This window comes from Saccostrea echinata, unplaced genomic scaffold, assembly GCF_033153115.1.
Source record: "Saccostrea echinata isolate AGI-Se365-2 ecotype Australia unplaced genomic scaffold, CSIRO_AGI_Sech_v1 ptg000054l, whole genome shotgun sequence".
Taxonomy (NCBI): domain Eukaryota; kingdom Metazoa; phylum Mollusca; class Bivalvia; order Ostreida; family Ostreidae; genus Saccostrea; species Saccostrea echinata.
The window spans coordinates 29,839,180-29,865,249 of NW_026889803.1; the positions used below are offsets into that span (position 1 = coordinate 29,839,180).

The window sequence follows — 26,070 nt, forward strand, 5'->3', positions numbered from 1 at the left end:
TATTGGGAGTAAGATTATAGGAAATTAAAATATAAAATATTGTTTACCTTATCGCGCTATGAAATAAAATTGATATTAAAAAATGTTATTCTATTTTCATAAAGTCTTGATTTAAAAAAAAATCTTTATACGTTTTTCAAAAAATCCCCCTGACAGCGGAAGTGAACACGAAGCGCGTCAAAATGGAGGACTAGGTTACCAAAAACAGAAATTTACCGCGAAAATGACAGCAGTTAGCACAGAAAATGCATTCTCCGCATTTGAAAAACAACTCAGAACTTTATGTTTAAGAGAATTTCCATGTGGAACGGGTTCATGGGTACTCTTTCTTATGCTTTTATGCGAAATATAAAGAACATTTTCTTCATCAACACCTACATGCACATGTATATACCGTACTAACACCAGAAGATGTTACGAGAGGCATAATTTTCTTTATACATTGTCAAACACTGGATGATGATATTTTATTTCAATATCTAAGGTTATTGTGTGTAGAGAATTGCCAGTTGTAAAGAGATGCTGATAGTATCCAATAAAACACATTTTTGCCATCCTTATCAGTTTTATGTATAGGGCCAAAACTTGTTTCCACCACTTGTGATTCACTAAAGTAATTGTCTTCATGAAAAGATTTTTACTGTTCTTTTTCTGAAAAAAGTTTTGTCTTCAAATTGTGAATGCAAATGTCACCTTAATGATTTATGTATTTTGAGACAGAAAAAAAGTGCATTCCCTTAAATTTTCTATATATCCAAGAATGACTTTAGGTAAATAAGAAAAAAAATTGTAAATTATGTTAATCCTGGTAAAGAAAATATGTTATTTAAGATTTTTTTTTTTCAGAGAGAAACTAAAACAAAAAATCTTCAGCTTCTTAAATCAAAAGACAATGTGGATAGCCGCTTTTCTGTGACATTAAAAGGTATCATTGATTGACCTTGAAGAAAATTTACTATTTAATTTATTTAGAGTTTTTTAGTTTGCTGGTTTTGGAGTCTTTTAAGTGAATAGAGATTAAAAAAAGAATTTTAATCACGAAAAAAGAGAGCTATACCAAGTTACCTGTTGAACATACATTATAAACAGGCATCTGTTTGTCAATGTTTTATTTTAAACTTTTTTTGTATTTAGATTTTGGTGCTAGTCATGAGAAGACAGAACAATTAGAAGAATATGTAACTTCAAAATACTCTCCATGGCATTTGGATTATAGTTGGAGCAAAGAAGCTAGGAAACTCCGGGAATTAGCAGTGAAATCCCCATGGCTTATAGATGACAATTTTATTCTCAGCTTTTTCAAAACACTTAGAATATGTGATAAAAATGTAAGTATCAGGTAGATTGACATCATGATTTTTTTTTGAGTATCATATTTATTTTTAATTTTTTTATGTTTAATGATCTAGCATGTGTTTTTTATATTTAATACTGCAATAAAGCATACTTGTGATAAAAAGTTATTACTATTCAATGGAAAATTTACCAGTCTGATTAAATTCAGGTGTTCTGATATGCTACCACTTACAACAGCTGATTTAATCAGATTGAAATACATATTGAATGCTGCATTGTATGTAATAGAGTTTTGTTGACAGAAAACATAATGCTTGACTAGAATTAGTTGTTCGTATCATTGCTTAAATCCTGTTGTTTTTTTTTTTCATTTTCAAGGTAACAGAAGTGGATGGAAATCTATTGAAATTCAAGGATTTGGAGGAATTGACACTAAGTGCTAACAAAATCATTACAGTCAACTCAAAAAACCTACCACCATCTCTTAAGGTATGTTGATTATCATGCATTACTTTAATTAAGACAGGTTAAAGTGTATGAAAAAGCACACACTATAACATATTATTTTGTTTTCATAAAATCAGAAGCTTAGTAATCTTTGATAAAAGCCAAGCTAAAGTGTAAATATGAAGCAAATTTCAATGGAATAAAGCCCTTAAAAAAACTTTCACCACAAGCATCTTAAAACTTTTATTTTAGGAATTCTGAACTTTGCATTTTCTGTATGAGAAGTATAGATCTGCACATGCTCATTAAAAAAAGATAGAAAAAAAAAAATTTCACCATTTGATATGAAGAAAATGTGAATTTCAAAATGCATGTTTGCTTCTAACTTTTTCACTGCCATTTCTTGCAGGTTTTGGAATTGTGTGCCAATCATATCAGTGATATATCTGCATTATGTGTCCGCCCTCCTCCCTTAATTCATTTAGGATTAGGATCCAACAAGATCTCCTTCATAGGGGATTACCTGACTGGTGATTATTGGTAGGAAGATACACGTAGTTATGTTTATGATATATAATGAACTGTACATTCATTGGAATTTCTTTGTTTTTGAAAAGGAAAGGAAATTTAGTCTCTTTGATGTTTGTTGTAAAAATTATGGAAATTTTTAAGATGTTTTGCAAATTTGATAAAATAATGTTTACTTCAGGAAAATGAATAATTGCTGTATGGATAACTTTTTTCCAGGCCCAACCTACTGTCTTTAGATTTAAGCCATAATAATTTAAGTGATCTCCTGGATGTAATTAGAAAACTTGGATCCTTGCCAAAGTTACGGAACCTTATTCTCCAAGGAAACCCCTTATCAGTGTGTATAAAGTGACATCAATTAATATTTTCAGATAGTCTGTTTGTTAAAGACAGTTTCTATATGTGAACACAGGCATTAAGGCATTGTAAGATTAAAAAATATTCAATTCTATGTCAGTCTATTTTTATAAAAGGTGATACTTACCAGGTGAATTGCCTGCATACATGGATATTATAAATAACATGGAACTATATTTAGTAGAAATTTATGACTCAGGTGTAATGTCTGATTTAAAGAATTATGATATTATGATTGGTACAGTTGATTCCTGGGTATCGTGGTTATACTATAGACAGTTTACGGAAACTAAGTATTCTTGATGACATCATGATATCTGCAGACGAAAAACATCATTACAAAGGTCTAGCCAGAAGGAGAGGTAAAAAGTCAGACTTGTCTAAAACATTTTTTATTATTTACACAAGATATTATGATTTCTCTTTAAGACTCCTTTGAAAAAAATTGTATGTTCACATCCTGATGAACTACAACCCATGGGAATAACTGTAATAATTGCAGTCATGCAAATGAGGAAATATATGTAAACCCAAGACTTTTATCAATTTCTTTGTTTGAATGATATAAATGACTAGTTGGAATGTAAAGATAATGAATGTATTTCAGTTTTGAAAGTTCATGAAGATATGGCCTGATACTTACTAGGAAGCATTTAGATGACAAGAGATTAATATTAAGAGTGTTTTAAAATGCTTGTGCTCTGTTCTTATATATTATAACCGTGTTTATTGTAATCCTTGACATACAGTCCTAATTTACTCATGTATTCCTTTCAAATTTTGTAGAATACGTCTTAGATGAAGCTAAAGTGTCATTAGAAGTCACATACATCAAGGGTGTGCCAATGCCAGAGGAATTGAAGGTTAAGATTTTATATATTTAAAGCTTTTTTGGCTGCTTATGAATTCTTTCATAGAATTTCAGTCAGTTTAGCATTTGGTAACTGTGTTCATGCACACATATATTGTAAGTTTCTAACCCTACCTACAAATTTACAGATTTTTTTTTTATTTTCCTTTTAGTTGTTCTGATATACAAGGACTTATTTATTACACAAACACACCATGCAGATATGTTCATAAAAATCAAAGTTATAGAAGTTTACTTCTTATTTTATGTTACATATATTGCCTTGTTTGAATCTTAATTTCTTGCAAAAACTGTAGTAGTAATTTATTTTTCAACACTAGAATCCTGAGGATCAACCAGAATTCCCCAAAATAGAGAGGAAATATTTTGTCCAATTCATGTTTCCTCAAGATATGTCCCAAAAAGCAGAAATCTTCCAAATCACAGATAACGACCTAGCTGGCCTGTCTCCCATGCCAATGTCCGAGAGGTCACAGTTCACACCACAACCAGTAAGTGCAAATACCATGAAACTTGTTTAATCCAGATGTTTTGATTTCCCAAATCTTGCCTAATACGATCTAAACTTTAAGTCCCTTTCATTTAATTCAATTGTTTAAAATGGTGTCTAATCCAGAATGTTGTCTAATCTGGCCAATTTCTTTGGAACCAGTGGTGTCCAGATTAGACAAGTTTTACTGTAGATAGAAATCACAATCACCAGCACAGTCAAGCCTGTTAATCTAGATGCTTGTGTTTCTGGATTAATGAAGCATCTGAATCACTGAAACATACTTGGTGTATCTACATATAAACTGTTCCCAACAATTTTCATCTGGAAGATTCCGAATTATTGGCATCTGGATTAATGAGGTTCCACAGTATAAGATTTTCTAATTACCTCAATTATTTTTACCAGAGATATACATATACATAGTTTAACCTAAAGACATTCATGTGTAACATGCCCGAATTTATGCCATTTTTACCATGTACCATAACAAATTCTTTGAGTGTAAATAATTCTTTACAGTTACATGTATGGTGGTTTGCTCCATAGTAAGACTTGAGAACACGTGAAATCTTTCTGAATACATTCATAACTGTAAAATTTGTGTCTATGTTAATATATGTAATATGTTAAGCAGAAGAAAAGAGTCCACTTTAAGGTATGTTCAGTGTTAACTGGTGATGAGATATTTCTTGCCCATCATTTAGCTTTTGTTTTTAATTCTGTTAAAAATGCTCAGGATTACTGCACAAGGTTTTTACAATGTTTTTCGTGGTTGCAATTCGGTTTTAATGTTAAGTTTCACTGGATTAGCCTGGTATTTTTTTTACTTTATTTATTGTTCTTAAATGCACACATGTGGGACTTTTGGTAAGAAATCTTGCCATTTTTGACACAAAAGACATCCAATCATCAAAGCCTTCTTCAGTCTTCTTAAGTTCCTGTTCATGCTTACATTGTATAAATGTAAGTAATTCATCCTGTTAATAATGTCAAAAAATATGAAAGATTTTCCCCAATTTTGCATGCTCAAGAACATATGCTACATTGCTTAAATTTTAAGAAGTCCGTCATATTTTGGGGATGATGTCAAGTTTAAAAAAGCAGACATCTCAGCTTTGTTCATGTGTCACAATTTTGGTAAATAAAAAAATTCTCCAAATAAATATAAAATAAACTGCAGATTTTAAAATAATCATAGAATATCTATATATGTACACAATTTGTCTGATAATTCCATTATAATTGTAGACTAGTCCAATACCTGAAGAGCAGGAGATACGCTCATACTCACAACAGAGCCAAAACACAGAGGCTGTAAAAAATGTCAACTTCACTGCTCAACCAGAGGTCGTGTCAGCAAGAGAACCAACAGGTAAAATTACGATTAAATTCAGTCCATTACTGGGTATATAAAAACTATTCAGGCGATAAAATAATAAAATCAATACTATTAACAAATCCTCTAGTTTCTATAATTTTAAATGCTTATAATTAATCTTTTAGTTATAAACTTTACAAATACGCAAAACAGAAAATGTTATTTTTTAAAAAAAAAAAAGGGAAGTTAACGAAAATATGAATTGCATGGAGGTTTACCAGCAATTTAATTTACCGATTGTTCTGTTTGCTGTTTGTCCAACAATATTACTCACTTCTTATCCTTTCTGTGCCCTGGATGATGCATGCAGCTGTTCTGTCCATCATTTGCTCAAATTTTAAGATTATAATGTTTGAAAATATAATTTAGAACATTTTATCAATTAAATAATGTAGAAAGGAGTTGGTCATCAAAATAATCATATTGTTTTTCACAAATCTATATATGTGTTTTTAAATTCTATCGATTCTTGAATATGATTTCCACGACAGCTGAACATGAGCGACCTCCAGATGAGATCCCCTTCTCTGTGACCCCCAAACAAAGTGAGGCCATGGATCAAGAGGAGGAGGAGGAAACTAAAACACAAATTCAGGTGGAGGCCATTAAGTCTGAGGGAGGGCTCTGGGCAGAGGAGATTGAGCTTAACTGGTCCCAGGTGGCTGTCAGAGATGAACTTCTGACCCTGAGAAACTTTTTCAAACAAGGAATGGATTTTTCTGTGGTTGAGGAATTGGTAAAAAAAAAAAAATTTCATAATTTAATAAATTATTATTTCAAACATTTTTGTACTTCACACACACATTATGAAAAAAATCTGTTAAAAAATAGTGCACCATATAAAATAAATTATTTTTGTTTAAAAATTATTTGACATTTAAGAAAGGGAATTGAAGTACAAATAACATGGTAATTGATTTTCACAGGCTTTGTAAAAACTGTTTGTAGATATATATACAATGTAAATATTTTCTTAACTTTCTTTCTTTTTTAACTTTTTTTTTTTTTGGGGCATTATAATTTCTATCAGTTTGAGTTCACACTTTTCACTAATTATATTTTAGTATACCGGTATATATCATTAGATATTTATTTTCCTTTTAGCAGTGAAATCAAGTACTTTTCTTGTTATACTTTTCATTCATGTAAAAATTCTCTCATCATAGAAATTCCCAGTCAGTATCATCATCACCTATACAAACCAGTGTTTGCTTAGCTTTTGTACATAAATTACGTTTACGGTAAATCTGGCTAATTTTAGACCAATATGGTGCCCTTATCTCCCGAGCATTCTGAGAATGGGTCTGTGCATCACCCTGCCAATGACAAGAAGGTTGTTAGTTAGCCAACTATTATCTGGTGAACCATGAGTTGTTTGTGGTGACTTTGTAGTAGTTTATATTGTAGAACAAAGGATGAAACTGCCATTCAGTCTGTTGAATGTGCACTGAAAGGTCTGGAAAGGTGGGTGCAGTGTTTTCCCTAAGAATTGCTACCGGCCAAATTGACCATTTCCGTTGATAAAAATGCCGCTTAGAAATCAAAAATATAAAAATTAGTTGTTGTAAAGTCTTAGGAGATTTTGTTCATAAACTTCTACTCCTAGGCTGTTACAATTGATCTCCAAACCTTTATGTAACAGAGACATTTATGTGCCTCTGCTGAGAATTGAACCCGGGGCCTCTGGCTTGCCAGTCCAGTGCTCTACCAATTGAGCTAAAGGGTTAACCCACTAGCCCAAGGTAATAGGAAGCCATGTACCACACTCTATCACGTCCCCCTCCAGAGAATGAGATGTCCTCATCTCTTCTGGAGTGCCGACGCCTGTAGGGTGAAGTTCTGGGGGCAATCACTCTCACCTGCCAGAAAATACCCAGGTCCCAACGTGGGCGCCAAATGTAACAGAGACATTTATGTGCCTCTGCTGGGGATTGAACCCGGGGCCTCTGGCTTGCCAGTCCAGTGCTCTACCAATTGAGCTAAAGGGTAAACCACTAGCCCAAGCTAGTACCACACTCTATCACATTTATTTGAAACAAAGGGAAAATGCTGTGGGTGAATGGCAGAGCTCTGCCATTTAGTCACCTTTTAGTAAACTTAAAGCCACCTTTCAGTTAACTAAATGGCATAGTTTCATCCTGTGGAACATTTTGTAATCACTCAAAAGCATAATATTAAACCGAAGCTCTGAAAAAATGGACTTTAGTTGACACAAGAATAACATTTTTGTTTTTGTTTATTGAAGAAAATGGCAGGGGGTATTTATTTTCTTCTAAAATGGCAGTTATACTGTGTCTTTCTGAACAATGACCTTAGTTTTCTCATAAAAGTCCTTGTTTTCAGAGCTTTATGTTATGCGCTTCAAATAAACTAAATCTAAGGAATGGCCTTGGAAGAGTTTTTGATGTGATACAGTAAAGCCTTGTTTAATCTGGATACTTGAGTTTCCAAGCAAATTGTCCAGATTAATAGGAAATCCATATTACTGAACATAATTGATAGATGTACCTGTGAATGTGAATTCTGTTCCCCACAATTTTCATCCTGAAGCTGATGTGTCCAGATTAGGGAGGCTCAACTGTATACCAGTATATACAAGGTGCTGCTATTGACAACAACTGTTTTAAGCCATACATGAGCAGTTTTGAATTTGTGTTTGAAAGGGGGAATATTCTGATTTGCAACAATCAAATTTAGAAACAACATCATATGAAAAAAAATCTTTAGAAACACAATTTCAGACTTCAAGTGCATGCATGCATGCCATCCGTAATAAACCATAAGTGCTGTTTGCTTCTTGACATATATATGTGCAGTTGTCCAGTGCTATATTTTTACTGCATTATGATTTTAAAAATTCTATGCTTATACTATTGCTGTTGCTGTACACCTTAAGCCACATGCCTTATCTTTGCCCTTTAGTCTCCTGCTTTTTGTGCTGTGCTGTTTTGGATGTGTGTTTGTGCTGTGTTTACATAGATGTGTGTGTTACAGGTTCTTTGCTATCAAAATGATGACCCGTCAGACCCAGGTACACCAACAGCCAAAAGCAAGGAAAAGAAAGACCCCAAAGATGCCAAAAAATCAGATAAGAAAGAAGAAAAAGGAAAAGTACGATGCTTACTTGCATGATGCCTGTTGCTTAATGGTGTTTGAGTGGTTCTTTGTATGACTATGATTTATACATGTGACCAATGGCTTTTGTTTTTAAAAATCATTTGGCTGGACTTAAAAGTCAGAGTTTAGTTGATTATTCAAAAGAAAAGTATTTCTTTCCTTTTTTCTTGAGTTTCAATTTGAAATTTATCAAAATTGTTTACTGGTAATGGAGAGAAAAATGTATTGAACTTAAATACTATAAATACAGAATTACTGATATTGACTGCACTTGCAATGATTTTTTTTTTTTTTTTTTTTTTTTTTTTTTTTTTTTTTTTGTGAAATAGTAAGTAATAATTTTTTTGAATCTCATAAATACATAATAAGTATAAACTATTTTTAATCAAAGGGAAGCAAAGAGGAAAAGAAAGATGATAAGAAAGGAGGGAAAAAAGGAAAGAAAGAGCCAGAGATGGAGTTGAAGCGAATGCCACCCACCTACACGACACTTGCCACGTGGCACATTCCACTGGTGGATTTCCTGGAGGGAGAGTATGAATTTCGATCGGTCTTCACTCAGGGTGGAGTGGAGGTGGCTTCTACAGTGAAGAGTATGGACATTAACAAAGTATGTATCAAAATGGTCTCCTTGGTCTTTGTATGCAAAAACTGTAGAATTAACCGTACTTTTTTCCACTTGGTATTAATTTACACTACGTATGCAGTCAAAAATTTTACGCGGAAATTTGTCCCAACATACATAAAGTACATTTAAGGCATAAAGTGGCAATCTAAGAAATCTACGTAATTTCTACCCATGGTTTGAACAGCTAGGAAAAAGATATGTTTACAGTAGTTTAAAGGGCAAATTTGTTGACTTTTCAATGGATAAAGTTGATATCATTAATAAATTGAAGGAAAACTTTTAACTTTCATTGGGTTTAGTAACAAACTAGCAATTCAATATTCTAATATACTTTATTTAGTAGTACATGAAGAAACTTAATTCAACTACATTTTAGAAATTTGAAATTGATTGAAAATGAATTTAGATAACAAAAATGCCAAAAATAAACACATATTTACTGAAAATGTCTATAATTTCCTTCTCTGCATTTTCTTTTAGAAAGACAAGGACAAGAAAAAACCTGGATCCTCCAAACCAAAGAAAGATGATAAAGGAGGAAAAGGTCTGTATTAGTGTGAAGGATAAAAGAGTCTGCCATTTTTTCTTGCATGTGCATTTTTTTTTCTCGAGTTATTGGACTTTGACATTATTTATTCATGTTGTCATTTCACATTGCAGGCACCCCAGGTAATTCATTGTACTTTGTATATATGTACCAAATACTCCATATAATTTTTAATCAGCTCATATGCTAAAAAGAAAACTCTCATTTTATAATATCTATAACCCATATATTACTATAATACCTGTTAATGGGATGAAAATCCCCTGCATATTTTTTACTCCCCAAAATCTAACACTAATCTTTCATACGATGGGTAGCAGTCAAACTCCGTCATTTTTATATTCATTCCAGCATTGTTTAAAATCTTGGGAAATATTTCATTTTGCTTAAATTAATTTGGGCAAGAGTTTTTTTTTTTTTTGTTATATAAAATAAGAAAAAGAGTGTGAATGCTTAATTGCAGGTTATTGGGACCTCAAAAAACAAACTATCATGAGTTTAATATTAATTAAGTTAATTAATGCATACTATTTCACAAAAATTTTCCTCCTCACTTAAAGTCAGATTTTTTATTCCTGTTGTTATATCACTGAATAAATGCACAATATACATCTCTGATACACCAGTGTTTAATATGCATGTTGTAAAATCAATGTATGCAATGTGTATTGTCCCGATGGGATCCCTGTAATAATAACTTATTCCTTCTGTCAACAATTGTATGTCATGTGATGCAAATTATGTATATTTCAACATAATGATTTTGTATTCATACTTAAGTGGAAAGTAACCAAAAGAAATCACCTATAGATTCTTAGCTCAATCGGTCCAAGGTCAGCATACCAAAAAAAAAAACCTTTCAAAAACTAAATGTGAAATTTGTATTCCAACCTTGCATCTTCCTTCTCATTTAACATGTAGGTGTGGAATGGTTAAATACAAGAACGTCTAAATATAAAGATTTTTTGTTTTAGGTATAAAGATAATAGACCCTGAGTGACTTTTTCAGTTTTTCTAGGTTTTATTTTTTTCCATGAATTTCAATACACGTTTGTCTATTGCATACTGTACATATAATGAAAAATACATTGTAAATGAGAGTGCAAAACTAGAGCTTTATGTACCTGTACTGCATGTGAAGGGAATTGGCATTGTAGTTTATTTCAGAGTACATAGTTTAAACATTTGCAGGACTGCAGGAGCTTGTTTAGTGCCACAACACACAGATATCTACTGCAGACAAAAATTGTGGGGATAATATATAACAATTTTAATATCCAACTTTTGCCTGTCACAGTTCTACTCAATAAGACTATTTTGTTTACCTAGCATTAGAAGTGATTTTATAATATATAGAATTAATATAGAATTTTGGTAATGATGATCAAGAATCAATGCATTTTTTTAAAAAGTGCAAAAAAAAAAAAAAATTACTTACACTATCTTTAAAAAAATTGTTTGTTTGCCCTCTCCCAATTGACTGGATAAAAACTGCCCAACACAAATTTTTTTTAACCTCCAGCAAACAGTTTTTTTTTTAACCTCCAGCAAACAGTTAACACCTAAAAAAAAATTTATTCATTCCGGAATTTTCTCATCCCATCAACAACTAATTTATAATTAATTTTATAAATACCTTCAATTTTAATAGATTTTGAAAATTCAGCATTGATGTAGAAAATTTCAAGGGGAAAACTTTTCCCACCTACATACTGACCCAATTTTTAGCTCACCTCAACGAAGTTGGGGGAGCTTATGTAATACCCTCGGCGTCGGCGTCCCAGGTTAAGGTTTTTGGAGCAGTTTTCTTTTCAAGTACTTCTATGGCCTATATTAGTCAGAGATGCATGGAGGATGCTTCTAGTGTGTTTCATTGTACCAGTCAAGGTTTCAGATGCTGCAATTTCAGCTAAAGAATGACCAGGTTAATGTTTATGGAGCAGGTTAAAGTTTTTGGAGCAGGTTAAAGTTTTTGGAGCAGGTCTCATTTCCAAGTAACTATAAGCCCTATATTGACCAAACTTGCATGGATGATACATTTAAGGATGCACACTACTGAACTTGCTTCAGATGCTGAATCTGACCTATATTTTCCGGATGAGTGACCAGGTTAAAGTTTTTGGAGCAGATGTCATTTCCAAGTAACTATAAACCCTATATTGACCAAACTTGCATGGATGATACATCTTAGGATTCACACTACTGGACTTGCTTCAGATGCTGGATCTGACCTATATTTTCCGGATGAGTGACCAGATTAAAGTTTTTGGAGCAGATCTCATTTCCAAGTAACTATAAGGCCTATCTGAACCAAACTTGCATGGATGATGCATCAAGGGACGAACAATCTCAAAACTTGCTTCGGATGCTGGATTTGACTTACATTTTCTGAATGAGTGTCTAGTTTAACGTTTTCAGATAAGTCCATTCCCAAGTAACTGCAAGCCCTATCAGACCAAAATTGCATAAATGTTGCATCTAGGGATGCACACTCCTAGATTATTAGTTTAGTGTGGGACTTTGCCTTACTTAAAGACAACATTCGTTGAGGTGAGCTCTGTAATCTCTGATTACCTATGTTTTTATCCTGAGTTTTTTTTTTTCAATCACATAGTCAAGAACTACTATTGTAGTAAGTACAGTATCAAAAAATCCTTTTTGGGAGGGGATGGGGGATGTTGATTTGTACTTCAATACCTCAGTTTGAATTTGCATCTGTGATAAGTTGTAGTTTTGGACAGATTACTGTACATCATCAAATTTTTGTGACATCTTATTTTTGCAAGAGAGAGATATTGGTATCTATGAGCAAGACAAAATTTTCATGAATTCTGCTTATTATTTTATACATGCTAAATCTTTAATCATTGAAATTAAAAATATTTATCTGTTTATATGTTATTAGATATATATTTGCATATAGTGTATAAATCACAGAGAAATGTTTGTAACTAAATATAATTTTGCCTCCCTAATGTATCAAGGATTACAGAATCTTCAAATTGAAATACTTGCTTGCATGTATTCTTACATTATTTGAAAAGGGGGACAGGGTGTTAAGAGTTGGTGAAATTTGACAGTGAGAAATTATTCAGTGAAAATGATAATGCAAAATGCAGTCTTCAATCCATAGAAAATACTTTTTACAGTTGAATATTAGTATCTCTTACATTTTGGGTTTGGGTTACCCTAACCCTAACCCAAAACATGTATCTCAAATACCATGGATATATTTATATGGGTTGGGAGTCCCAAACACTTTTTATGCCCCCGTATCAAGATTTGGGGGTACATGTATAAAGTTTTTGCCCTGTCCGTCCATCTGTCTGTTTGTCTGCAAAAACTTTAACCTTGCCCATAACTTTTGATTGGTTGGAACTATGGCTTTCATATTCCACATATGTATTCCTTGTGACAAGACCTTTCTTTGGGTACCACCATATTTGACCTTTTGGCCTTGACCTTGGAGTTTGACCCAGTTTTGCAAAATTTTACCAAACTTTAACCTTGGCCATAACTTTTGAACAATTGGTGCTAGGGCTTTCATACTTCACATGTGTAATCCTTGTGACAAGACCTTCCTGTGGATACCAACAACTTCAACTTTTACCTAGGAGTTGACCTACTTTTGAAAAACTTTAACCTTGGCCATAATTTTTGAACGGTTGGTGCAAGGACTTTCATACCTCACATATGTAATCCTTGTAACAAGACCTTTCTTTGGATACCAACAACTTTGACCTTTTGACCTTGATTTTGGAGTTTGACCTACTTTTGGAAAACTTTAACCTTGGCCATAACTTTTGAACAATTGGTGCTAGGGCTTTCATATTTCACATGTGTAATCCTTGTGACAAGACCTTCCTTTGGATACCAACAACTTTGACCTTTGACCTTGGAGTTTGACCTACTTTTGAAAATTTTTAACCTTGGTCATAACTTTTGAATGATTGGTGCTTTGGCTTTCATATTTCACCTGTGTATTTCTTGGGAGAAGGCCTTTCCTTGGACTCCATTAATTTTGACCATTTGACCTTGATGTTTGACATACTTTCGGAAAAAACTTTAACCTTTTCCATATCTATTCAATGGTTGCTGCTAGGGCTTTCATATTTCACAGGTTTATTCCTCGAGACAAGACTTTACTTTGGGTACCAACATATTTGATTTGCATTTGAGAAAGTTTAAAGGACTTATTGCATGTTTCTAAATTATTTGAAATTAAAAGCGTAAAACGTTCCTTATGACCACAGTTTATAAATTTTGTGTTTTTACTGCGGATAAACTGCGGTAATTAATCAATTATTGACTCAAATGAAAACCCCTGATTTAAAAATCTAAGTTAATTAGATAGCGATCACGTGACCCTGTGACGTCAAAGGCGACAATGGCTGATCAGCTCCACGTTAATCTTACGAAAATATACGCGATACAACCTGAATTTTCTGCGTTGTGGACGACCAAATCGCGTATTTTATCCATATGAAATTGAATATCCAACCTATATGTTAGAATTTTCAGCAAGAAAAAATCTGAAAAATCTGTTAACATTGTAAAAATAGCAGCAACGACAGCGAAGAAAACGCGGCGAAGACGAAGAAACTCGCCATCAGAATACGATTTGATTTGTCATCTTATCACATGTATTTACTTATTTGATTCACAAATTTAACATTATATAACTTTGTTGTTCTTCGTTTTTAACACAATCAGTATTTATTTAATTTATGCAAGTCTTCATATGTTTTTTAAAGGATGGCGATCTTGAAAAATAATTTCTCGATCACGAAACATTGCCGTAATCAGAGCTAAATGTTTGGAATAAAAAACGAAAATATCTCACAAGCCTTATACCTTAGAACTAGTTAATGTTTCTATAGTAAATTAAAAGCACGTTAGGAATTAATTTTTTCAGCATTTTTGATAATTAAGCTGCATTTGTCGTTGATAACTCCGTAAATTGTGTGCATATTCTCATCTCTCTATCACTGAATTGTCGCCTATGACGTCAGAGCAGTATTTCGCCGAAATCGGTCTGAAATATGCATATTGCTGTATTTGAATTTCAACTCCCAATATCTATTAAAATATGCTTTCAACAACGTTTATTGTATTCAGTATTTTAATAAACAAGGTTGTAGATAATATTTTTCATAAAATTACGATTTTTGAAAGATCATGCGATAAGTCCTTTAACCTTTGCTATAAGTTGCCATACAGGGCATCAGTGTTTCACATAGGGGTGCAACGATACACTAACCTCACGATACGATACGTATCACGGTATTCAGTTCACGATACGATACGTATCACGATACATGACAAGGTTTAACAGTCTTTCAAGTTTGTCATCATATATTTTTTAAAACTTGACAGGGTTATACAAAATGTTCATATTTTTTAAAAAAAATAATTAAAATAACATTTTGTTAACTTGAATTGGATTGTTAGGTATATCTCTGAGTTGTGACAACATTCTAAACCAATGATGAACATTTACAGGGAACTACGGGAACCTTACCTAATAATCTTCCTTTTAAATTGGAATGAAAAAGGAAAATATTCATTCTTTCATTCCTTTTATTTACGTAGAAAACCAGTTGTCATATTTCTCGTGATAATACGTTTTAGTCAACAAGACAGCGAATTTTCATCGAAATACACACGTGATGAAATATCGTGTATTACCAAAGAATACGTTTATATCTAAAGGGTTTATCATTTGTCTTAACATCTATAACTTATAATCACATAAAGTCCTTCTCCGTGTTAAATCTGAGGTCTAAGATGCTGGAGAGGAGTTTTTACTGCCGTAAATGCCTTATCGGCGACCTCACGTTTTGCGAGGAAGCCATTTTGAAATAGTAAAGAAGGAAATAAAACCCACAAAACGGATAATTCTGGACCGATTGAACCGAACCGCGATATCAGTTTAACGTATCGTGAATTGAACCGTGGAAAAATATACCGCGATATACCGTTAAACGGTTTATTGTTGCACCCTTAGTTTCACAAACACATCTTGTTCTTTTATGTTTTTTTAACCTCACTATCTCTGAACCTCAGATATCCTGTAGTTCATTGTTGGCCTGATCAAGTGTGGGTTAATTAGATTTCACTGTAATTCAAAGGTCATATGCAAATTTATGAAGTTACATGGGCTCAGATAGACTCATATTCACCGTTTGGAGTAAAAATCTTCCATAGCGCTGCTTTGCAAAATTCTGTATAATTATTATACAGTGTCAAATTTTTCTTTCAGATTCTAGACGGTCCAGTGTAATTGGAAAGAAAGGCATATTTATTTCTCATATTGTTTGATATAGAATCACTGTTTAACCCTCACCTGAGTGATGTGATTTTTTCCCCCCTTCTATTTCACACAGAATATTAATGACACCCAGTTTACCGAATTTTGTTCCTATTGCTACATGTAGTTAAAATTTCTTTTTTTATTTGAGATGAAAATGCACTGCAAATCTAATATTTCTTTGCTAGTACTTTTAATTATTTTCATTTTGAGCGTTTTGATGAGAAAATGAAGTTCTCATGATAATTTTATAAACTGTCATATCTTTATTGTTCTGCTGATAAGTAAAATAAAAAAGATATATTTCACTGTGAAAACGAAACGTCTCACAGAAATAAAGTCACTCAAATTATAAACAATATGTACAGTTTAAAAATCAGCCATTTTCAATTTCAAGTTTTCAAAACTCAACAAGTGTTTACCTGAATGAGATAATTATAGTATTTTTGTACAATTTTAGAGATTGAGTTTGTTTTTAATCCCCTTGAATTCTCTAGAAAATTATCCTTGTTAAGATATAATTTTAGTGATATGCACATCAATAATACATGTATTAATATTTATATGATATTCACAATTATCAATAATTTGATCCGTATGAATTTTTTTTTAACATGTTCATTTTTTTTTGGAACTTATAAAATCTTATAATGTTAATTTTCTTGACAATCTTTTGAATGGATATTGATTATTTTGTATCATGAAATCCGATAATTATGTGCAATTATTTATATTTCTACTATAATAGTGGATTCTTCCATATTATAGATAGTGAAATGTGCTATAAAACCAGAGTGTGACACTTCCTAGAACATTAATTTAGCTGGTATATTATTTGAGAACATAAAAACCCTCTTTCCAATCCATTTCTATGTTGTATGATAAAATGAATCTTATACTTAAAAAAATTATGGTTATATTTTTACCAGTTAATGCATTTTAGTTCAGGTTCTTGTTGTTGGAATTAATTATAAAGTTGCATTCAGAGAAATTCAGTAGTAGATACCTAATAGAATAACTTAAGTATAATTTCATGCATATACTGGGTGTACTAGGAATGTAAGAATTTAGACGGGGCTAATATATCTCAAAAGACATAATTATGACTTAGTTTGATTTTAAAACTGAATGAATTAAATCATTCATTAAAAATATTGTTGATGAAAGTTTTCTCATAAACAGTAAGGGAATTATACTCAAAGAAATATAAAAATTAATTTTTGATACTCGATAATGTGTAAAAGTAAATTCTAATGGGAAATGCAAATGTTTTTTTCACTACAGGCAGTGCAAGATCTCGATCAAGGGAAAAAACTCCCAGTTCAGTGAGCTCACGTATGACAATTAAAACAAAAATACCTGGTAGACTTTAGATTTCATTAGTGTTAGGCTGCTGTGTAGTCATGTTAGGCTCCACAATGATGTTATAGAAGTTATAGTTCATTGATTGTCTAGTAAATTGTTTATATTATAATAGTTTTCAGAAGTGCATTCTGGGAAATTTTGGCTCCAAAACTTTCCATCTACTTAGCTATATAAAGCTTGTATTCTCATTTTAGAGAAGCATTGACATTTCTTCACAATACAAAATGTTGTTATAGCAAATCTTGAAGGTAGACAAGTTTAAGTCATTTGCAGGTCAAAAAAATTTCCAGATCATCATTGGTTAGCTCTAATTCTCAAATTGCAACTTATTAGGTTATTAAGTTAATTTTTAAAGAGCAATGATAGATCATTAGAGTATTTTTGTCTTAAGAGAATCAAATTTGCCCTTTTAAGCTCTGCATTGGCGTTATTATAAAGTCAAGAAAAAAAATGAAGCACACCACTTTTGACCTAATAATCTAGAAAAATCACATATATTCATTTAGCTTTCAGGAAATTGGGAAAACTTCTCGCATTTATATTAACAAGGATTATGGAAAGCTAAGAACAGTTATCCCCAACATGAACATACCTACACACATATTATAGGACTCTTCTGTATGTTTTGAAAAATGCATTAATCCCATAAGGACAACATAATTACGTGTAGTAATTAAAATTCATTTATATTTATTGACCTTTACCTTTTTCAGAGTGCTGTGCTTAATAGGGGCAAATATAGTATACATTAGGTTTTTATTTTTACTTCTACGTCAAAGTAGAGTACGTACCATGTAATATTTCTTGATGTATGCATAACATTAATTCAGTTGCAGTAAAAATACTTCATCAGCATGATACATTTTTCTATTTAGACCAGTTTACTGAAAGTTAGTTTTCATAAACTGTTAGATGAAGTGAATAAATAACTTCTTTTAACACAATTATTATAGCATCAAAATTAGAATTTTTTAGCTCACCTCGACGAAGTCGAGATGAGCTTATGCTATACCCCCGGCGTCGGCGTCGGTGTCGGCGTCGGCGTTAGCGTCGGCGTCCCAGGTTAAAGTTTTAGGAGCATGTCCCATTCCCATGTAACTATAAGCCCTACCTGGACCAAACTTGCATGGATGATGCATCTAGGGATGGACACTACCACACTAGCTTCGGATGCTGGATCTGACCTAGATTTTCCGGATGAGTGACCAGGTTAAAGTTTTAGGAGCAGGTCCATTCCCAAGTAACTATAAGCCCTACCTGGACCAAACTTGCATGGATGTTGCATCTAGGGATGGACACAACCACACTTGCTTTGGATGCTGGATCTGACCTAGATTTTCCGGATGAGTGACCAGGTTAAAGTTTTAGGAGCAAGTCCCATTCCCAAGTAACTATAAGCCCTACCTTGACCAAACTTGCATGGATGATGCATCTAGGGATGGACACTACCACACTTGCTTCGGATGCTGGATCTGACCTAGATTTTCCGGATGAGTGACCAGGTTAAAGTTTTAGGAGCAGGTCCATTCCCAAGTAACTATAAGCCCTACCTGGACCAAACTTGCATGGATGATGCATCTAGGGATGGACACTGCCACACTTGCTTCGGATGCTGGATCTGACCTAGATTTTCCGGATGAGTGACCAGGTTAAAGTTTTAGGAGCAGGTCCTTTCCCAAGTAACTATAAGCCCTACCTGGACCAAACTTGCATGGATGATGCATCTAGGGATGGACACTACCACACTTGCATCAGATGCTGGATCTGATGTAGATTTTCCGGATGAGTGACCAGGTTAAAGTTTTAGGAGCAAGTCCATTCCCAAGTAACTATAAGCCCTACCTGGACCAAACTTGCATGGATGATGCATCTAGGGATGGACACTACCACACTTACTTCGGATGCTGGATCTGATGTAGATTTTCCAGATGTGTACCAGGTTAAAGTTTTAGGAGCAGGTCCTTTCCCAAGTAACTATAAGCCCTACCTGGACCAAACTTGCATGGATGATGCATCTAGGGATGGACACTACCACACTTGCTTCGGATGCTGGATCTGACCTAGATTTTCCGGATGAGTGACCAGGTTAAAGTTTTAGGAGCGGGTCCATTCCAAAGTAACTCTAAGCCCTACCTTGACCAAACTTGCATGGATGATGCATCCAGGGATGGACACTACCACACTTGCTTCAGATGCTGGATCTGACCTAGATTTTCCACATGTGAGACCAGGTTTAGATTTAGGAGTAGTCTCGTTCCCAAGTAACTATAAGCCCTACCTGGTCCAAACTTTCATGGATGATGCATCTAGGGATGTACACTAACCAACCTGCTTCGAATGCTGGATCTGACCTAGATTTTCCACATGAGTGAATTTTAGCCATATTTTAACCAAATTAGCATGGATGATGTATCTAGGGATGGATACTTCCAGACTTGCCTTGGATTCTGAATCTGACGTACATTTTCCAGATGAGTGACCAGGGTAATTTTTTGGAGTAGCTATATAATATTATGGCCTGTTATGATAAAACTTGCATAGATGGTGCATCTAAGGATGAAAACTTCCAGACTTGCTTTGGATGTTGGAACTGACCAAAATTTTCTTGATTACTAAACAGGTCAAAAGTTTTTTGAGCAGATCTATAATTAAACCAAACTTGCATGGATATTGATCTTGGGATGTACCCTAACTAGAAAAAAAATATTATGTGAAATTTGCCTTACATATAGATAACATTCGTCGAGGTGAGCTTCGTAATCTTTGATTACCTATGTTTTTTATTTGTAGATCTTTTTTTTTTCAGTTTAGTATATTTGAATTGAATGAATGAAAACTAAATTGTTCTGCCTAAAAGTATAGCTTGAAAAAATATTGTTAAGGATATAGCCATTTTATAATTAATATTTTAATTAAAAAGCACTTTTTAATATAGTGTCAGGATTATTATTTACCATATGTTTAACCTTAAACATTGACTGATCTTATCTCATTTTGTTCATTAGTATAGGCAGCAATATTTTTTAATCTTCATTCCTGTTATTCATTTATTTAACACTATTAATTATATTTCAGTGACCAAGTATCTTCCTTGATCCTTATTTGGCAATAACTATATGTATAAACATGAGGTTTTTTTTAGCTCACCTGAGCTGAAGGCTCAAGTGAGCTTTTCTGATCACATTTTTTTCTGTTGTCCGTCTGTCTAGCTGTCCATCCGTCTGTAAACTTTTCACATTTTCGACTTCTTCTCCAGAACCACTTGGCCAATTTCAACCAAACTTGCCACAAAGCATCCTTGGGAAAAGGGTTTTAAGTTTGTTCAAATGAAGGGCCACACCCTCTTTCAAGGGGAGATAATTAAGAATTAGTGAAAATTTGGTGGTATCTTTAAAAATCTTCTTCTCAAGAACCACTGGGCTGTTAAAGTTGAAACTTATATGAGACCTTCATTACATAGCATAGATTCAAGTTTGTTCAAATCATGACCCCCGGGGTTGGGTGGGGCCACAATGGGGGATCAAAGTTTTACATAGGAATACATGTATATAGGAACAAATCTTTAAAAATCTTCTCCTCAAGAACAACTAAGCCACAATTAGTCATATTGATATGGAATCATCCTCAGGTAGTGTAGATTCAACTTTGCTCAAATCATGACCCCCGGGGTTAGGATGGGGCCACAATGGAGGATCAAAGTTTTACATAGGAATATACAGGAAAAATCTTTTAAAATCTTCTTCTCAAGAACAAAAAATCCACAATCAGTCATATTGATCTGGAATCATCCTCAGGTAGTGTAGATTCAAATTTGTTCAAATCATGACCCCGGGGGAAGGATGGGGCCACAATGGGGGATCAAAGTTTTACATAGAAATATATAGAAAAAAATCTTGAAAAATCTTCTTCTCAAGAACAAAAAATCCACAATTAGTCATATTAATGTGGAATCATCCTCAGGTAGTGAAGATTCAAGTTTGTTAAAATCATGACCCCCATGGATAGGGTGGGGCCACAATGGGGGATCAAAGTTTTACATAGGAATATATAGGAACAAATCTTTAAAAATCTTCTCCTCAAGAACAACTAAGCCACAATTAGTCATATTGATATGGAATCATCCTCAGGTAATGCTGTTTTAAGTTTGTTCAAATCATGACCCCCTTGGATAGGGTGGGACCACAATGGGGGATCAAAGTTTTGCATAGAAATATATAGAAAAAAATCTTGAAAAATCTTCTCAAGATCTTGAAATTGTTTTTCTCGAGAACAACAAAGCCACAATTAGTCATATTGATTTGGAATCATCCTCAGGTAGTGTAGATTAAAGTTTGTACAAATCATGAACCCCAGGGGTAGGGTGGGGCCACAAAGGGGGATCAAAGATGTACATAGAAATATATAGAAAAAAATCTTGAAAAATCTTCTTCTCAAGAACAACAAAGCCACAATAAGTCATAATACTGATTCATCTTCAGGTAGTACAAATTCAAGTTTGTATCAAATCATGACCCCCGGGGGGAAGGTTGGGCCACAATGGGCGATCAAAGTTTTACATAGGAATATACAGGAAATAAACTTTAAAAATCTTCTTCTCAAGAACAGCAAAGCCATGTTCATATTGATATGGAAGCATCCTCAGGTAGTGTAGATTCAACTTTGTTCGAATCATGACCCCCAGGATTAGGATGGGGCCACCATGGGGGATCATAGTTTTACATAGGAATATATAAAAAACAAGAGGCCCATGGGCCACATTGCTCACCTGAGCACATTGGCAAGGCAAAAGCACAAATCAGTTCAGTATTGAAAAGATTACGGGGGTAGGGGAGGGGGGGCTTGAATTTTAAACTACCTGATGATGCTTTCATGTCAATATAACAAATGGCTTTGTTGTACTTGAAAGGATTTTTTAAAAAAATTCCCATATATTCTTTTGTAAAATTTGATCACCCATTGTGGCTCCTCCCTATCCCAGGGGTCATCATTTGAACAAACTTGAATCTACACTTCCTGAGGATACTTCCATATCAATATGACTTAACATAGCTTTTCTGTTCTTGAGAAGAAATTTTTTTCTATATGTTCTTATGTAAAACTTTCGATCCCCCTATTGGGCCCCACCCTACCCTCGGGGATCATCATTTGAACAAAATTGAATTTCCACTACCTGAGGATGCTTCCATATCAAAATGACTAAACATGATTTTCATTTCTTGAGAAGAAGAAATTTTCCTATATGTTCCTATGTAAAATTTTCAATCCCCCATTATGGCCCATCCCTATCCCCTGGGGTCATCATTTTAACAAACTTGAATCTACACTACCTGAGGATGCTTCCATATCAAAATGACAAATCATGGCTTTGCAGTTCTTCATCAGAAGATATCTTCCTATATATTTCTATTTCAGACTTTTATCCTCCATTGTGGCCCCACCCTACCCCAGGGGGTCATGATTTGAACAAACTTGAATCTACACTACCTGAGGATACTTCCACATAAATATGATCAATCAGGGCTTTGCTGTTCCTGAGAAAAAGATTTTTAAAGATTTTTCCTATGTATTTCTATGTCAGACTTTGAGCCTCCATTGTGGCCCCGCCCTACCCCCAGGGGTCAGGATTTGAACAAACTTGAATCTACACTACCTGAGGATGCTTTCATATAAATATGACCAATTAGGGCTTTGCTGTTCTTGAGAAGAAGATTTTTAAAGATTTTTCCTATATATTTCTATGTAAAATTTTGATCCTCCATTGTGGCCCCGCCCTACCCCCAGGGGTCAGGATTTGAACAAACTTGAATCTACACTACCTGAGGATGCTTCCATATAAATATGACTCATCATGGCTTTGCTGTTCTTGAGAAGAAGATTTTTAAAGGTTTTTCCTATATATTTCTATGTAAAACTTTGATCCTCCACTGTAGCCCCGCCCTACCCCCGGGGGTCATGATTTGAACAAACTTGAATCTACACTACCTGAGGATGCTTCCACATGAGTTTCATCTTCCCTGGCTTTGTGGTTCTTGAGAAGAAGATTTTTAAAAGATGCACTTAATTTTTCACTAATTCTTTATTATCTCCCCTTGAAAGAGGGCGTGGCCCTTCATTTGAACAAACTTGAATCCTATTCACCCAAGGATACTTTGTGGCAAGTTTGGTTGAAATTGGCCCAGTGGTTTTTGAGAAGAAGTCGAAAATGTGAAAAGTTTACAGACAGACGGACGGACAGACAGACAGACAGACAGACGGACAGACGGACTACAGACAAAATGTGATCAGAAAAGCTCACTTGAGCCTTCGGCTCAGGTGAGCTAAAAACTTTAAAAATCTTCTCAAGAACAGCAAAGCCATGTTTTGTCATATTGATATGGAAGCATCTTCAGGTAGTGTAGATTCAAGTTTGTTCAAATCTAACCTCCAGGGGTAGGGTGGGCCACAATGTGGGATCAAATTTTACATAGGAATATATAGGAAAAAATCTTTTCAACAACAGAAAAGCCATATTTAGTCATATTGATATGGAAGCATCCTAAGGGGGGTAGGTAGGGTCCACAATGGAGGATCAAATTTTTAACAAGGGAATATATAGGAAAAAAATCTTCTGCTCAAGAACAGCAAAGCCATTTGTTATATTGATATGGAAGCATCCTCAGGTAGTTCAAAATCCAAGCCCCCCCCCCCCCCCCCCCCCTTTAAACTTTTCAATACTGAAGTGATTTGTGCTTTTTCCTAGCTAATGTGCTCAAGTGAGCGATGTGGCCCATGGGCCTCTTGTTGCATTTTTGATGATTGAAATATGGACCAGCTAGTCTACTTAAATTTTTCTTTCATTAACTTGTTCATATAAAACAGGAAAGTTAAAAAAAAAATAAATAATTTATATTTTAGTGTAATAGTTCTTATTTTTTAAAGATGGTGGAAGGAAATTAAGTGCTGCTGGTCAGAAAAATGCCAAGGATGATAAAAAGGGGGATAAAGGTAAGGGAGGAAAAGGACCCGCTGCCCAAGTAACAGAAGAGGAGGAGGATCAGGGTCCACCCCCTCCACTGGAGGTCCAGATAGCAGTCAGGCTTCATCACTGGAAAACTGCAATGGACTCTCTAAAAGAGGAGGAAGAAAAGAACAAAGCAATGGCTGAAGAACAGCAACAAGGATGATTACCTTCAAGTTGTAAGTCTCTCTTTTTAATTCTTCCTTTTAAAAAGAATATGAAAAGCTATTGAATTCAGGTGCATTGTACATCTTTGAAAGCAGAGTAGACTCAGAAATCTAGTTCATTTTATAACATACTGCAGCATACATTTTTATCTTAATTTGTAGATTTATTAAACATAGAAATTCCTGTGGACTGAATGAAGACTGTTTTACAAAAGCAGTGCAGATTGTTTTCATTGATAAATATGGTAGCTGCATCACTTGTAATAATTTGTAATGAAATAATTGATTTAAAATATTAACTATACATTTGACAATCATTGTACACTTTATTGATACTATATTCTTCCCCAGTATTTCCCTGGTAATGTAGAACATTTTGCAAAAGGAGGTAGTTTTAATGAGTACACTTAAAAAAAGTGTTTTATGTCAAAAGGAAAAGTTAAAAATTAAAAATCAAATGGTTATTCCTTAGTTTATCTTTTTGAAAAATTAGTTCCTTTTCAAAACAAGAAGGTTTCTTGTCTGAATGTGATTGGAAGCAAATATGATACATGTATACATGTAAGACTGGTTATTGCATAATAATGTTAATAATTCTTAAAGAGCACAAAATTTAAATCTTGTAGTGACATTATGCATTTTTATTAATCTGATGGATTTTTATGCATATGCTATATTTATATTTTAATCAATGTCTGTGATATTGAATAAATTGTTATTTTTTTCTTGTATAACTTATTTTCTTTTAAAGTTCCCCAGCATAAGAACTTCTGTAAAATTCTGGTAATGATTTATTCAAAGATTATAGCTAATGTAAAGGACTTAGAGAAGGAAAAAGGGGGATTCTTTCGTGGTGAGGAGGTATACTCTGGTAGTTAAGATTTTCCTTAAATATACATTCAGTTGGAGAAAAAAAGTACAAAAAATCTCAAAAGAAACATTAGGAAAAAAAAAAACACCTTCTGGATCAGTGTCAAATCATCATACAAGTGACACAAATACAGCTTGGAAGAATCATAGACCTGAAGCATTAATATCTTTCATACAAAAAGATTATATATATATATATATATATATATATATATATATATATATATATATATATATATATATATATATATATATATTCATGCAATACAAGATTGTTCTAGATCTCCTAATAAACTACAATGAAAATGTTTAACAATTCTTTCACCTATAATAATTCATTTATTTGAATCTCGTCACAGTTTTACAATAGTAGGCAAAGATTACAAGAACATAAAGATGATTAATAAAAAAAATAATAATACATAGATAGGGCATGCGTGAAAAATTAAATACAAAAATTAGTACTTGCTTTAAAGTGTTAAAAACATCAAATTACATTTTAAATTTTGATTACACATTTGTGACAAGCCAAGGCCGTAACAAGGCTCATATTAAATACAAAAATCAGTACTTGCTTTAAAGTGTTAAAATCGTCAAATTACATTAAATTTTGATTACACATTTGTGACAAGGCAAGGCCGTAACTAGGCTCAAATTTTTAGTGAGGCAAGGGATCTGGAAGCCACCCGAGTCCTA

General features: G+C 33.6%; 1 protein-coding gene across 1 annotated transcript; it reads left to right on the forward strand.

Annotated features, from left to right (window-relative positions):
• The first annotated feature begins 162 nt into the window (after positions 1–162).
• Positions 163–25,135, forward strand: LOC133205926 (leucine-rich repeat-containing protein 43-like). Its single transcript, XM_061341819.1, has 17 exons — positions 163–319; positions 847–925; positions 1,135–1,328; positions 1,675–1,785; positions 2,153–2,283; positions 2,491–2,611; positions 2,876–2,993; positions 3,418–3,494; positions 3,823–3,993; positions 5,244–5,367; positions 5,865–6,109; positions 8,368–8,484; positions 8,882–9,100; positions 9,599–9,662; positions 17,260–17,310; positions 24,259–24,516; positions 24,667–25,135. Exons 1-16 carry the CDS (start codon positions 224–226, stop codon positions 24,501–24,503), a joined length of 2,163 nt encoding a protein of 720 aa, XP_061197803.1. The 5' UTR covers positions 163–223; the 3' UTR covers positions 24,504–24,516; positions 24,667–25,135.
• Positions 25,136–26,070: the final 935 nt, after the last annotated feature.

Bases quoted from the DNA above. Each gene is read 5' to 3' on its own strand.
- LOC133205926 (XM_061341819.1), top strand. From the start codon at position 224: ATGACAGCAGTTAGCACAGAAAATGCATTCTCCGCATTTGAAAAACAA. The intron at 1,329-1,674 runs GTAAGTATCAGG...TTCATTTTCAAG, and splicing joins TTAGAATATGTGATAAAAAT to GTAACAGAAGTGGATGGAAA. The intron at 3,495-3,822 runs GTTAAGATTTTA...TTTCAACACTAG, and splicing joins CAATGCCAGAGGAATTGAAG to AATCCTGAGGATCAACCAGA.